Source organism: Electrona antarctica (genome assembly GCF_951216825.1).
Source record: "Electrona antarctica genome assembly, chromosome: 3".
NCBI lineage: Eukaryota > Metazoa > Chordata > Actinopteri > Myctophiformes > Myctophidae > Electrona > Electrona antarctica.
Window position 1 is genome coordinate 19,170,682 of NC_136808.1, and position 15,708 is coordinate 19,186,389.

A 15,708-nucleotide genomic window follows, 5' to 3' on the forward strand; every position below is an offset into this window, starting at 1 on the left:
CCTCTTGGATCCTAACTATCCATTATATATCTGGGGAACCTTCTCAAGGACCCCTGGGGGTCTCCGGACCCCACTTTGAGAACCACTAAACCACACAACAAATATACACTATAACACACACACACACACACACACAAAAACACACAGACCTTTTCAAGCCAAAAGCGATTGCCGTGTGTGTGTGTGTGTGTGTGTGTGTGTGTGTGTGTGTGTGTGTGTGTGTGTGTGTGTGTGTGTGTGTGTGTGTGTGTGTGTGTGTGTGTGTGTGTGTGTGTGTGTGTGTGTGTGTGTGTGTGTGTGTGTGTGTGTGTGTGTGTGTGTGTGTGTGTGTGTGTGTGTGTGTGTGTGTGTGTGTGTGTGTGTGTGGCGTTATACAATGGAAAGGACCTCCTGGGAAATTAATTCCTCCTTTGTGGCCTATCGGATGCAACCAGGAAGTGTAGTCGGCACACACATTAAGCCATTCATTTAGCGTAGTCCTGATAAGACTCGGCCAGATGCAGTCAGTGCACCACATACAGATTACAGACCATAGACATAAATACTGTATGTAGACGCCAGCATTGGCTACTGGGGCCATACGTCAATGTCAACACGCCCCCATGTTAAGCGGGGCAGCTTGTGGTTACTCCACTGCAAGAAATATATCGTCTCCATATTCTAACCTTTTGTGTGTTTTTCTTGGTAAATTAATGACCTACTTGAACATACTACAGCTGCGCATCACACAAAAGCCTTAAATGTAGCAGATCTGCTATCGCAAAACGTGGCACGTTTTGAGCTTGTAGATCTGCTACTGTACTTTTGCCGTTTCTAATTTGAATCCTGAAACTAACGGTTTTGGACATATGGTTTCCAGACGATTAATAAGTACCTGAGATTAAAACCTTTTCTGTTTTATAATCCTTATTGTTAATCTATGTATAGTGTCTTGGTATGAAAACACCACATTTTAAATGTAACCAAAGTATCCTGTGTCAATAACATTATTACTACACGTCTGCCATTTGTTAACAAATGCTAAAGTTCTAATTGTAATAGTGAAGAGACCTCCTGCGTCAATAGACATGCTTTAGGGATGCCAGTATGTTGCTGACACATCTGCTCCCCCCTCGACACCAAACCTCTTTGTCCAAAATAGCAGACCTGCTAGCTCACAACGCCTCGCAGTTCCCCTCAGTATAGGGATGCTATAGGGTTCAAGTGGTCAATGAGTGGTGCAACAGTTGGTACTCTAAACATAGGGACATACAGTTGGGTGCCACCGATATTGTCCCTTATCATTTGACCCATTTAGGCCTGACCTCAACATTTTTAAAAATCCTTCTAAATCCTCCAGTTTTCTGAAATAAATATTTTCACGATTTTTCAAAAATAGCAGACCTACAAGCTCGTAGCGCGCCACTCGGTGGCGCGCTATGAGCTTGTAGATCTGCTATTTTTCAATAGCTAAATTATAACATAATGTTTAAAACACCAAAAGGGGTTCCCGCCCAAAATGGGTTAACTGTCCTTTTGCGCAGATCACGCAAACCTCAGCAAAAAGAAAAGGACATTATCGATGGCCTCCAACTGTAGCTGTTCCTTGGAGTGGTTGCACCACTCAAAAAGCGAACACCTTGTTGTAAACCCCTGATATACTGTGCAGTCTGCACGGAAAATCTGCTGCTCAGTGCCAGGACTAGGGTCGGTATCGACCCCCTGTCTTGTCTAGCATGTCCTCTCTCTCTCTACTGTTGATTTCCTGTCGCTTTACTCTGTTTCTCTACTCTGACCTGATCTGAAAAACATACATATTTTACATAAACTTGTTGAACAGGACAAGCACTTTGTTGGAACTATAAGTAAACGGGTGCAGCAAGCGCTGCTGCTTGGCCGTCTCGGTTGTGCATCTTTTCTCAAATGATTTAAACATGTACATTTTCATGTGTTTGTTGAAAAAGACATCAAGCCTCTGGCTATTCTTAGTACCATAGTAGCCGTTTCATTCAGCAACTTTTATATTTACCAGCTGCTGTGTGAAGCACAGCGGAGCTGGTTTACGAACGATCCTTTTGCCTTTCTGCACTAGCAAGCTATCTCTCTCATTGGCTGCCGTAGTGCCCGTACCGGAGTGGAATAGTAAGAGAGTGGCGACACGCTTTGATCTCGCCGCAAAGCTGGTGCCTATGGGCTATAGTTCCAAACATTGGAACTATCCCATTGAGATAGAATGAGCACTTCCGCATTCCATTGTTACAATGGGAGTCGACGCTAGTATCGCCACTCTCTTACAATTTACAATTTTACAATTTTAGGCATTTAGCAGACGCTCTTAATCCAGAGTGATTTACAATAAGCAAGAACAAAAAGCATGGCAATACATCACATACATAAAAAGTAGTTAATCATGAAACATGTGTAAGCTAAGAACGTAACAGTGGAATATCTACAGTAATAACAGTATATAATGAAACTATATAAACTATACATACTATACTATACATATATACTATAAAGTGCTATGACTACATAAAATGCAATTCTGGTGCTGTCTACGACGTAACATGCTATAAGTCTGTATAAAATGCTATCCAAGTCTACATAAAGTGCCATCTAAGGGGCTAGGCTTACTAGTTTACTCTGGCCCGTACTAGCAACCTATGATTGTCATTGGCTGTGCCCGTACTATCAAGCTATCATTCTCATTGGCTGCTGTATTGGCTGCCTCGTCTCTAGGCAACCAGCCACTTTTTGCCTCTAGCCGACCTCTCAGCCATGGGATGCTAGCTGAACGTCATGAAGTCAAACCATTCGACACTACTTTTATGAAACTAAAGTCAAAGTAGACTACCGTGGACCCCTGCGATTTTGACACATATGAGAGATGTTCTTTAATACCTGCCAAGCCAATGTCAAGGTGCGACATATAATGGTTTGGAGAATGGCCTACCTGAGAGTGTACAATACAACCAAATGGACCCATAACATTTGTACAGTCTCAGAGTTTATTATAAAAGGGTCCTTTGGTTCCATTTGTAGTAGGCTAAGGCTACACTCTCACAGTTAGTCACCTGGACAGATCCTGTTGTTGTTTCCACACACACATAAATACAGATAGACAGATATTTACATTTCATAGCACAATTCTGGAGATATAAGGCGGAAGCTGGTAATTAATTGATCAATTCTTGTTTTACACTGACTGATCTTATAACTACATTCGACTACCAGTTTTCAATAGGATGCCAAAACAAAAAGATCCCAATGTTTTCGTGGTAGAGCTAGGCAATAATTTTGCATAATCGTCATAATTTCCAAACGTTTTAAAGATTATGGAAATAGCAGATCTACAGGCTCAAAACGCGTCACAATGTGACCGTTTTGAGCCTGTAGATCTGCTATATGTTGAGTAGTCTGTAAGATTTTGAGAATTGTTTGCCTAAAACAAAATGTTATAAGAATAGCAGTTTGAAGGCATTACAACTATTCTTTTGCATTGTACAGTGGTCTCTCTCATCGATTGTTTCTGTAAGAGGATAGCCCATATAGTCTCGCAAGCCAGACTGTTGCCTCCCACAATGTTCAAATGCTTCTGTCATACAATCTGGAGCAACGGGAGCTCTGAAAATGATCAGAGGATAAAGCAGATGTGATGTCTCGTCCCCACTTCCTTTTTCATCTTTACATTTGTCCCAATATAAATAATAATAAATCACTCGTGTGAAGTGAGGGCCGCTCTTATCATTGTACATCATCATACATACATCATCTCACTCCGACCAATCACAATTTGCGTCCTCACCTTCGTCATCGATGTTTGTGTTACGCAATGTGTGTTTACACAAACACTCAATTGTCCATTTAATGTCATTTAATGTTTGTGTTAGGACGAATTTAGGTTACACACACCAAATGCTGGACATAGGAGGGGCTATCGCCCCTCAAAAATAATCAAAACATATATAGCTTGCTGCTTACTAGACATGGAAATTCTAAAATAAAATATAATGATATTTAAAAGCGGATGACAATGTCCGTCTGATTTAGGGTCCCAGACTCTATAGCATTTGGAGATTGTGGAATAGTTTCTGGCTACGCGAGACTACCCTTTGTATGACAGTGTGTCTCTTTGTCCGTCTGTCTGTGTCTGGAGCTAATCTTGCAAACCGCTGGAGCGATCAGCACCAATGTGTTCTAAACGGAACAGGCCGGATGGCATGCATCAGATGAAAGACTTGAAACTCAAATTGGATTAGCAAAAAAATGACTTGTGAGCATGTCATTGGAGTTGACATTTTGTGAGACAAATAAGAAACCATGTCTAGGAAAACATGCCCAAAAGAAGCGGCTATAGGACACATGAGGCATGAGCACTTTAAACCTTTGCATCGGCTATTATATTTAATATATATTTGAAGTTTTTCATAAAACTTAAGTCTTAGAGGGTGTTTTTTTTTAATCGGCTTCAGGTCTAAATGGGTTAAATGATAATCCAAAAATTGGAAGCAAGCCCAAATAAGCAACTAAACTTCAGAAACAAGCCCTAAAAAACAGGAACCCTAGACTACCAATATTTACAAGCATCTTTACTGAATAAGCAAGCAGCCCAAAGTCGCTTATAATAAGCAGACATGGCAACAGCCGCAACACTGCCTGTCATTGGTGAGCTACTACAGCCAGGGAGCTTCTTGTGCTGGAACAAGTCATCCCAACAACAACCACAACATCCTCCACTAACCCACCATGACACTTCAAACTGTATGGTCACAAGCAGTCACTGTACAGGCTAGGCAATGAATGAATCATTGCCTAGCCACAACCGTAACATAAATCACGTGATATTTGGACTAATTGCTGACAGACCACTGTTTTACAACTCCTACACTCCTCTTTTACCGTTTTTAATCCTTTCTCCTCTCTTATTCTGTTTTTCTCCTTACTCCGCTCCCCTCTTTTCTCCATTATCCTTTCTCCTCTTTTCTCCTCTCCTCTCCTCTTTTCTCCTCTCCTCTCCTCTTTTCTCCTCTCCACTCCTCTTTTCTCCTCTCCCCTCCGCTTTTCTCCTCTCCTCTTTTCTCCTCTCCTCTTTTCTCCTCTCCCCTCCTCTCCTCTTTTCTCCTCTTTTTCTCCTCTCCTCTTTTCTCCTCTCCCCTCCTCTCCTCTTTTATCCTCTCTCCTCCTCTCCTTTTTTCTCCTTTTCCCCTCTCCACTCTTTTCTCCTCTCCCCTCTCCTCTCCTCTTTTCTCCTCTCCTCTCCCCTCTCCACTCCTCTTTTCTCCTCTCCTCTCCCCTCTCCACTCCTCTTTTCTCCTCTCCTCTCCCCTCTCCACTCTTTTCTCCTCTCCCCTCTCCACTCCTCTTTTCTCCTATCCTCTCCCCTCTCCACTCCTCTTTTCTCCTCTCCTCTCCCCTCTCCTCTCCTCTTTTCTCCTCTCCCCTCTCCACTCCTCTTTTCTCCTCTCCTCTCCCCTCTCCACTCTTTTCTCCTCTCCCCTCTCCTCTCCTCTTTTCTCCTATCCTCTCCCCTCTCCACTCCTCTTTTCTCCTCTCCTCTCCCCTCTCCTCTCCTCTTTTCTCCTATCCCCTCTCCACTCCTCTTTTCTCCTCTCCTCTCCCCTCTCCACTCCTCTTTTCTCCTCTCCTCTCCCCTCTCCACTCTTTTCTCCTCTCCCCTCTCCACTCCTCTTTTCTCCTATCCTCTCCCCTCTCCACTCCTCTTTTCTCCTCTCCTCTCCCCTCTCCTCTCCTCTTTTCTCCTCTCCCCTCTCCACTCCTCTTTTCTCCTCTCCTCTCCCCTCTCCACTCTTTCTCCTCTCCCCTCTCCTCTCCTCTTTTCTCCTATCCTCTCCCCTCTCCACTCCTCTTTTCTCCTCTCCTCTCCCCTCTCCACTCCTCTTTTCTCCTCTCCCCTCTCCACTCCTCTTTTCTCCTCTCCTCTCCCCTCTCCACTCCTCTTTTCTCCTCTCCTCTCCCCTCTCCACTCCTCTTTTCTCCTCTCCTATCCCCTCTCCACTCCTCTTTTCTCCTATCCCCCTCTCCTATCCCCTCTCCACTCCTCTTTTCTCCCTATCCCCTCTCCACTCCTCTTTTCTCCTCTCCTCTCCCCTCTCCACTCCTCCTTTCTCCTCTCCTCTCCCCTCTCCACTCCTCTTTTCTCCTCTCCTCTCCCCTCTCCACTCCTCTTTTCTCCTCTCCTCTCCCCCTCTCCACTCCTCTTTTCTCCTCCTCCTCTCTCCCCTCTCCACTCCTCTTTTCTCCTCCTCTCCCCTCTCCACTCCTCTTTCTCCTCTCCTCTCCCCTCTCCACTCCTCTTTCTCTCTCCTCTCCCCTCTCCACTCCTCTTTCTCCTCTCCTCTCCCCTCTCCACTCCTCCTTTCTCCTCTCCTCTCCCCTCTCCACTCCTCTTTTCTCCTCTCCTCTCCCCTCTCCACTCCTCTTTCTCCTCTCCTCTCCCTCTCCACTCCTCTTTTCTCCTCTCCTCTCCCCTCTCCACTCCTCTTTCTCCTCTCCTCTCCCCCCTCTCCACTCCTCTTTTCTCCTCTCCTCTCCCCTCTCCACTCCTCCTTTCTCCTCTCCTCTCCCCTCTCCACTCCTCTTTTCTCCTCTCCTCTCCCCTCTCCACTCCTCTTTTCTCCTCTCCTCTCCCCTCTCCACTCCTCCTTTCTCCTCTCCTCTCCCCTCTCCACTCCTCTTTTCTCCTCTCCTCTCCCCTCTCCACTCCTCCTTTCTCCTCTCCTCTCCCCTCTCCACTCCTCTTTTCTCCTCTCCTCTCCCCTCTCCACTCCTCTTTCTCCTCTCCTCTCCCTCTCCACTCCTCTTTTCTCCTCTCCTCTCCCCTCTCCACTCCTCTTTTCTCCTCTCCTCTCCCCTCTCCACTCCTCCTTTCTCCTCTCCTATCCCCTCTCCACTCCTCTTTTCTCCTCTCCTCTCCCCTCTCCACTCCTCTTTCTCCTCTCCTCTCCCCTCTCCCTCTTCTCTATCCCCTCTCCACTCCTCTTTCTCCTCTCCTCTCCCCTCTCCACTCCTCTTTCTCCTCCCCTCTCCACTCCTCTTTTCTCCTCTCCTCTCCCCTCTCCACTCCTCTTTTCTCCTCTCCTCTCCCCTCTCCACTCCTCTTTTCTCCTCTCCACTCCTCTTCTCCTCTCCACTCCTCTTTCTCCTCTCCTCTCCCCTCTCCACTCCTCTTTTCTCCTCTCCTCTCCCCTCTCCACTCCTCTTTTCTCCTCTCCTCTCCCCTCTCCACTCCTCTTTTCTCCTCTCCTATCCCCTCTCCACTCCTCCTTTCTCCTCTCCTCTCCCCTCGCCACTCCTCTTTTCTCCTCTCCTCTCCCTCTCCACTCCTCTTTTCTCCTCTCCTCTCCCCTCTCCACTCCTCTTTTCTCCTCTCCTCTCCCCTCTCCACTCCTCTTTTCTCCTCTCCCCTCTCCACTCCTCTCTCTCCACTCCTCTTTCTCCTCTCCCTCTCCACTCCTCTTTCTCCTATCCCCTCTCCACTCCTCTTTCTCCTCTCCTCTCCCCTCTCCACTCCTCTTTCTCCTATCCCCTCTCCACTCCTCTTTTCTCCTCTCCTCTCCCCTCTCCACTCCTCTTTTCTCCTCTCCTCTCCCCTCTCCACTCCTCTTTTCTCCTATCCCCTCTCCACTCCTCTTTTCTCCTCTCCTCTCCCCTCTCCACTCCTCTTTTCTCCTCTCCTCTCCTCCCCTCTCCACTCCTCTTTTCTCCTATCCCCTCTCCACTCCTCTTTCTCCTATCCCCTCTCCACTCCTCTTTTCCCTATCCTCTCCCCTCTCCACTCCTCTTTCTCCTATCCCCTCTCCCTCCTCTTTCTCCTCTCCTCTCCCCTCTCCACTCCTCTTTTCTCCTCTCCTATCCCCTCTCCACTCCTCCTTTCTCCTCTCCTCTCCCCTCTCCACTCCTCTTTCTCCTCTCCCCTCTCCACTCCTCTTTTCTCCTATCCCCTCTCCACTCCTCTTTCTCCTCTCCCCTCTCCACTCCTCTTTTCTCCTCTCCTCTCCCTCTCCACTCCTCTTTTCTCCTCTCCTCTCCCCTCTCCACTCCTCTTTTCTCCTCTCCTCTCCCCTCTCCACTCCTCTTTTCTCCTCTCCTCTCCCCTCTCCACTCCTCTTTTCTCCTCTCCTCTCCCCTCTCCACTCCTCCTTTCTCCTCTCCTCTCCCCTCTCCACTCCTCTTTTCTCCTCTCCTCTCCCCTCTCCACTCCTCCTTTCTCCTCTCCTCTCCCCTCTCCACTCCTCCTTTCTCCTCTCCTCTCCCCTCTCCACTCCTCTTTTCTCCTCTCCTCTCCCCTCTCCACTCCTCTTTTCTCCTCTCCTATCCCCTCTCCACTCCTCCTTTCTCCTCTCCTCTCCCCTCGCCACTCCTCTTTTCTCCTCTCCTCTCCCCTCTCCACTCCTCTTTTCTCCTCTCCTCTCCCCTCTCCACTCCTCTTTTCTCCTCTCCCCTCTCCACTCCTCTTTTCTCCTATCCCCTCTCCACTCCTCTTTTCTCCTCTCCTATCCCCTCTCCACTCCTCTTTTCTCCTATCCCCTCTCCACTCCTCTTTTCTCCTCTCCTCTCCCCTCTCCACTCCTCTTTTCTCCTCTCCTATCCCCTCTCCACTCCTCCTTTCTCCTCTCCTCTCCCCTCTCCACTCCTCTTTTCTCCTCTCCCCTCTCCACTCCTCTTTTCTCCTATCCCCTCTCCACTCCTCTTTTCTCCTCTCCCCTCTCCACTCCTCTTTTCTCCTCTCCTCTCCCCTCTCCACTCCTCTTTTCTCCTCTCCTCTCCCCTCTCCACTCCTCTTTTCTCCTCTCCCCTCTCCACTCCTCTTTTCTCCTCTCCCCTCTCCACTCCTCTTTTCTCCTATCCCCTCTCCACTCCTCTTTTCTCCTCTCCCCTCTCCACTCCTCTTTTCTCCTCGACTCTCCCCTCTCCACTCCTCTTTTCTCCTCTCCTCTCCCCTCTCCACTCCTCTTTTCTCCTCTCCCCTCTCCACTCCTCTTTTCTCCTCTCCTCTCCCCTCTCCACTCCTCTTTTCTCCTCTCCTCTCCCCTCTCCACTCCTCTTTTCTCCTCTCCTCTCCCCTCTCCACTCCTCTTTTCTCCTCTCCTCTCCCCTCTCCACTCCTCTTTTCTCCTCTCCTCTCCCCTCTCCACTCCTCCTTTCTCCTCTCCTCTCCCCTCTCCACTCCTCTTTTCTCCTCTCCTCTCCCCTCTCCACTCCTCCTTTCTCCTCTCCTCTCCCCTCTCCACTCCTCCTTTCTCCTCTCCTCTCCCCTCTCCACTCCTCTTTTCTCCTCTCCTCTCCCCTCTCCACTCCTCCTTTCTCCTCTCCTCTCCCCTCGCCACTCCTCTTTTCTCCTCTCCTCTCCCCTCTCCACTCCTCCTTTCTCCTCTCCTCTCCCCTCTCCACTCCTCCTTTCTCCTCTCCTCTCCCCTCTCCACTCCTCTTTTCTCCTCTCCTCTCCCCTCTCCACTCCTCTTTCTCCTATCCTCTCCCCTCTCCACTCCTCTTTTCTCCTCTCCTCTCCCCTCTCCACTCCTCTTTTCTCCTATCCCCTCTCCACTCCTCTTTTCTCCTATCCCCTCTCCACTCCTCTCTTCTCTTTTCTATCCATTCTCCTTTCACCTCTCCCCTCCTCTCCTTTTTTCTCCCCTCCTCTCCCCTCTCACTCTCAGCCATGTTCCTCAAATTTATGTCAACAGAGGATTTGTGTCTTTACACACACACACACACACACACACACACACACACACACACACACACACACACGTAGCTGCAGTGTTCTAATCTCAGGGGATTTGTCCCTTCAGTCTGTCAATCTGTGTGTGTGCATGTACAGTACTGAATGTCACTTGTTGTATTCATATATTCCTAACCCATTTAGCTAGAAGTTTTAGCTAGGGCTGCAACGATATGAAACTTGCATTACTGTGGTAAAGCAACGTAACACACACCCTTCCCCCAACAGAGCACAACCTAGATTTATTTTATTGGCCTTATCTCCCGCTGTTTCACAGTGAATTAGTATGCAAGGTAAAAGTAAAAACATACATGAAATGCAGCACGATGCTTGTTTTAGAAAACGCCATAAACAATAAAGAGAAATGTGTTTGTTTTGAGGACTAAAACAAACATTAGCACCCGTTGCTTAAACAAACATTATGTTGTAAGGTGATAAGAGCGCCCCTCACTTCACACAGGTGTGATTTTTAGTAGTAGCCGTTTCATTCAGCAACTTATGTTTTTTTACACCTTCCAACTGACTGATCTCCTGACTACATTTGACTACCAGTGTGTAGTAATCTGAGGTCTGTTTGATGGAGAGCTACCTTTCAGATTACGGCAGAAAATTGGGAGTGAGTCTGCAGTTCTAACTGCAATGGAGAGTTTGTTCCACACAGTTTCGGAGCCAGAAGGGAGAAGAGTCTGGGATGTGTGGAGCATTGTCAACTATTCCTCTTTCCAGACCAGCACCGCTGACGAGACCAGTGGAAAACTCATCAATACTGAGTTTTAATTCAAAGTCTGATTTATACTTTTCTGTATGATGGTGTGTCCCCTCACTGAAAATAGCCAGTCTACAAGCATCACCATTTATTTATTTTATTTTATTTATATGTTTATTTAACAGGGACAATACAAAAAACAATGTATCAAGTTGTAAAAACATGAAACCGTTGCATTGTACAAAGGGTTTGTAGGTTTGTAGGTGTATCCCTTGTACTGAGTAAGAAGACTGACCAAATGTGGTGTTACGCTTTGCTACTTTGAGGTTGCCGGCTGCTGATCCCCTTGTGATCCTACTAGGTGGTCTATCTGGTCCTTTTATCTGAGGACAGAGTACCGCTGCTTTGTGAGCTTGTAGCTTGCTGCTTTGTGAGCTTGTAGCTTGCTGCTTTGTGAGCTTGTAGCTTGCTGCTTTGTGAGCTTGTAGCTCGACTCTCTTCGGCAAGCAACACTGGTGCTAGTCCCACTGACTTCTTCTTCCATGGTGGTGTCGTTCAACAGAGCGGGCGGGCCGTTTGTTAAATCCTAATGTGATCTTAGATTAGTTGCTCTCTCACAGTGGGTATTTTCCCCCTACAAATGCCGCATATTGCCTCATCCACATTCACCCACTGTGCCCATGTGCAACGCAACATTTGGCTCAGAAAATGGGTCAACTGGCTGCATCAAGTATGTATGTGGGCACTTTACCACATGGACAAGTAGCACTTACACTCTGTAACTCCAGCTGTGCTTCTTCTGTTTTTGATGTCTGTGTCTTCTGTATATCCTTGCTGTCGGGCAGAAACCTCTTTTATCCATATAAATTAATTATTTTTCCCCCCGTGTATTAATTCCATATACTTGATCTTACTACAGCGTCACACAAAAGCATCAAAAGTAGCAGTTTTGGACATAAGAGGTTTCCTCCTGACGGACGATATTTTCAATTGAGCTTTATTTACCAGTAAGACGTCCTGAGGGTATGGGAGGTCAGATCAACATATGGAATGAATTCTGTACTGGCCATATACGCCCTGAGGGCATGGGAGGTCAGATCAACATATGGAATGAATTCTGTACTGGCCATATACGCCCTGAGGGCATGGGGGGTCAGATCAACATATGGAATTAATTCTGTACTGGCCATAGACGCCCTGAGGGTATGGGAGGTCAGATCAACATATGGAATGAATTCTGTACTGACCATATACGCCCTGAGGGCATGGGAGGTCAGATCAACATATGGAATGAATTCTGTACTGGCCATAGACGCCCTGAGGGTATGGGAGGTCAGATCAACATATGGAATGAATTCTGTACTGGCCATAGACGCTCTGAGGGCATGGGGGGGTCAGATCAACATATGGAATGAATTCTGTACTGGCCATAGACGCCCTGAGGGCATGGGGGGTCAGATCAACATATGGAATGAATTCTGTACTGGCCATAGACGCCCTGAGGGCATGGGGGGTCAGATCAACATATGGAATGAATTCTGTACTGGCCATATATGGAGCGTGTCTTGAGTGTACAGGGCTTGATGAGGGCCCAGGTAAGTCCGGGCCTTAATTTTCGGGCTTAAAGGGCGAGGTTGTGTGTACGCATCCGCCTGGGTGACGGCAGACTGCTGGGAGAGCGCTGTCAACATATGGAATGAATTCTGTACTGGACATGTATGGAGCGAGTGTACAGGGTTTGATGAGGTCAGATCAACATATGGAATGTCAGAACAGGTCAGCTCCATATATGGAGATCTAAGGGTGGCAGTGGGGGCAGTATCTTGAGTGTACAGGGTTTGATGAGGGCCCAGGTAGGGCCGAGCCTTCATTTTCGGGCCTGTTGAGAACTCTAGTTTTCGCCGGCTGCCGGGCGCTTCTGCACTAACTTTGGAGCGGGTCCGTCTAGAGTTTGAATCAGTCAAAAGGGAGACGAGAGGAAGGACACATGGGGAAGGATCAACATGATATATGATATGTCAGAACAGGTCAGCTCCATATATGGAGATCTATTAAAGGGCTGTGGCTCAGGAGGTAGAGCAGGTCGTCCAATGACCTATGGGTCGGCGGCTCGAATCCCGGCTCCTCCTGTCGAAGTGTCCTTGGGCAAGACACTGAACCCCAAATTGCTCCGATGTGCTGGTTGGTACCTTTCATGGCTTCCGCTGCAATCAGTGTATGAATGTGTGTGTGAATGGGTGAATGTAATGCACAATCTATGTAAAGCGCCTTGGATAAATGCGCTATATAAATGCACCATTTAAAGGTTTGAGGTCAGGAAAGAGAAAGTATTACTTCACTAACTGTGTGTGTGTGTGTGTGTGTGTGTGTGTGTGTGTGTGTGTGTGTGTGTGTGTGTGTGTGTGTGTGTGTGTGTGTGTGTGTGTGTGTGTGTGTGTGTGTGTGTGTGTGTGTGTGTGTGTGTGTGTGTGTGTGTGTGTGTGTGTGTGTGTGTGGCAGCGTGACTCGTTGTGAGCTTGTAGATCAGCAATTGTTTGGCTATAGTTTTATCGTTAAAAATGGCATTCATAAAATCACGGTCTTAACAATATTGATGTCCTCCTCACAAGTGAACTGATACAAACCTGTGTGTGCAGTTGCAGACATAAAACGTGGCAGCAGGAGCTTCCAGCCTCCAGTGTGGTCATCACCTTCCACAACGAAGCACGCTCTGCTCTGCTGCGAACCGTCGTCAGGTACGTCCCTGCCTCTGTCCTTCATCACTGTCATCAGATAGAGCAGATAGAACCGTCGTCAGGTACGTCCCTGCCTCTGTCCTTCATCACTGTCATCAGATAGAGCAGATAGAGCAGATAGAACCGTCGTCAGGTACGTCCCTGCCTCTGTCCTTCATCACTGTCATCAGATAGAGCAGATAGAACCGTCGTCAGGTACGTCCCTGCCTCTGTCCTTCATCACTGTCATCAGATAGAGCAGATAGAACCGTCGTCAGGTACGTCCCTGCCTCTGTCCTTCATCACTGTCATCAGATAGAGCAGATAGAACCGTCGTCAGGTACGTCCCTGCCCCTGTCCTTCATCACTGTCATCAGATAGAGCAGATAGAGCAGATAGAACCGTCGTCAGGTACGTCCCTGCCTCTGTCCTTCATCACTGTCATCAGATAGAGCAGATAGAGCAGATAGAACCGTCGTCAGGTACGTCCCTGCCTCTGTCCTTCATCACTGTCATCAGATAGAGCAGATAGAACCGTCGTCAGGTACGTCCCTGCCTCTGTCCTTCATCACTGTCATCAGATAGAGCAGATAGAGCAGATAGAACCGTCGTCAGGTACGTCCCTGCCTCTGTCCTTCATCACTGTCATCAGATGGAGCAGATAGAACCGTCGTCAGGTACGTCCCTGCCTCTGGCCTTCATCACTGTCATCAGATAGAGGAGTGGTTCCAAAAATGTTAAGCCTGTGACCCAAAATAGAGATTAGACGTTTGCCCAGGACCCAAACTAGTGAAAATAGCAGATCTACAAGCACACAGTATGCCACGTTGTGGCTATTTTCACTACTTCTTAAGTAGTAGTTTTCAAATGTATGGAATTTCTGAGATTGTACCTTGCTGTTCTTCATGAAACTACTGAAAAAGAATCATTGAATTATGTTTTTAATCCATGAAAATTAAAAACAAAATGTGGGAGAAAAATTAATAAAGGGAATCATAATCATAATCATTTGTCCGTGACCGTGACCCACAAATGGGTCCACCGTCCACACCCTTAACCCACACCACTGGCATTAGGTAGACTGGTAGAGGACCCTCTATCTGCCCCTTAAAGATGGAGTGCCGTGATTTTTTTCCCACCCTAAAACATGATCATCAGGTCTTATTGTTATATAAGGAGGTATGACTATTTCAAAAAAGTCTACAGTATTTGTTAAAATGTGTTTTTTATGTGGGCACGCCCACCAGTTGCCTGGTGGGTGGTGATGGGTGGTGATCCACCTGAACTGAAGCCGCACCCACAGCTGTAGTTGTATGATAAAGGGGGAGGGGTAAGGGCCAGGGAGGGGCTGATAGTGTGATGTCACTATATTACTGTTTATTTCATTGGCCCGTTTGACTGTCAAGGGTTCAGCCTCCAGGAAGAAACCCTAAATACAAAGTTAATACACCATTGCACATAAAAACGACTCCAGGGTGTCTAATGAAGTACTGGAAAAATACTAAAATTGTGGCACTCCCTCTTTAACCCACACCACAGTCATTAGGTAGAGGACCCTCTATCTGCCCCTTAACCCACACCACAGTCATTAGGTAGAGGACCCTCTATCTGCCCCTTAACCCACACCACTGTCATTAGGTAGAGGACCCTCTATCTGCCCCTTAACCCACACCACAGTCATTAGGTAGAGGACCCTCTATCTGCCCCTTAACCCACACCACAGTCATTAGGTAGAGGACCCTCTATCTGCCCCTTAACCCACACCACTGTCATTAGGTAGAGGACCCTCTATCTGCCCCTTAACCCACACCACAGTCATTAGGTAGAGGACCCTCTATCTGCCCCTTAACCCACACCACAGTCATTAGGTAGACTAGAGCACAGTTTCCCTAACAGTGGGTCGGGATCCATTTGTGGGTCACGGACCAATTTCTATGGGCCACGACTCGAGTAAAAATCCCATTTTTCTTTGGACACATGGAAAGGTTTTTGTCCGACTGCGATGCCATATTTTACATATTTTCAAAAGTGTCTGTACTCTGCAGGAGAGACCTTAACATTGACTTTAACATTTCTCTCTCTCTAGTGTTCTGAAGAAAAGCCCCGTCCACTTGGTCAAAGAGATAATTTTAGTTGATGACTACAGTGACAATGGTAAGTAAAACACCTGACGCGTACACATGCACGCACCCACAAGCAGCTGATGGTACTGTAGGTGTTGCGCTCCACCTCAGCAATCCATCTCCCAGGGCTCTAGCGCACTGCGAAGTGGGGATAAATAATAAGCCTCTCCGACCTGCTTACTTAAAGTCTAAATCTGTGATTTCTTCATTGGCAGCATATAGAACTGGCAGCAACAATATTACATCATTATACATATACCTTATGCGTATAATGTTTACATTATACAATATGTTAATTGTTTAGGGGAACATTGCTAGGGGACTCTTTCACACAGTTTTGTGAAATGACACTTGTTGGCCATACAAACATTTTCAGTCGTGAGGTTTTATTTAGCTTTAATCCATGCATATGAATGCCCGTTGAGTGTGATGATCATTGTATAA

At 47.2% G+C, this 15,708-nt stretch overlaps 1 protein-coding gene across 1 annotated transcript in view; it reads left to right on the forward strand.

The window, feature by feature from the left end:
* galnt2 (UDP-N-acetyl-alpha-D-galactosamine:polypeptide N-acetylgalactosaminyltransferase 2) overlaps positions 1–15,708 on the forward strand; it is a 56,064-nt gene that overhangs the window by 26,955 nt on the left and 13,401 nt on the right. The window contains exons 4-5 of the mRNA XM_079497100.1: positions 13,064–13,162; positions 15,228–15,295. Of these exons, the coding sequence (XP_079353226.1) occupies positions 13,064–13,162; positions 15,228–15,295 (167 nt within the window). The remainder of the gene's footprint in view (positions 1–13,063; positions 13,163–15,227; positions 15,296–15,708) is intronic.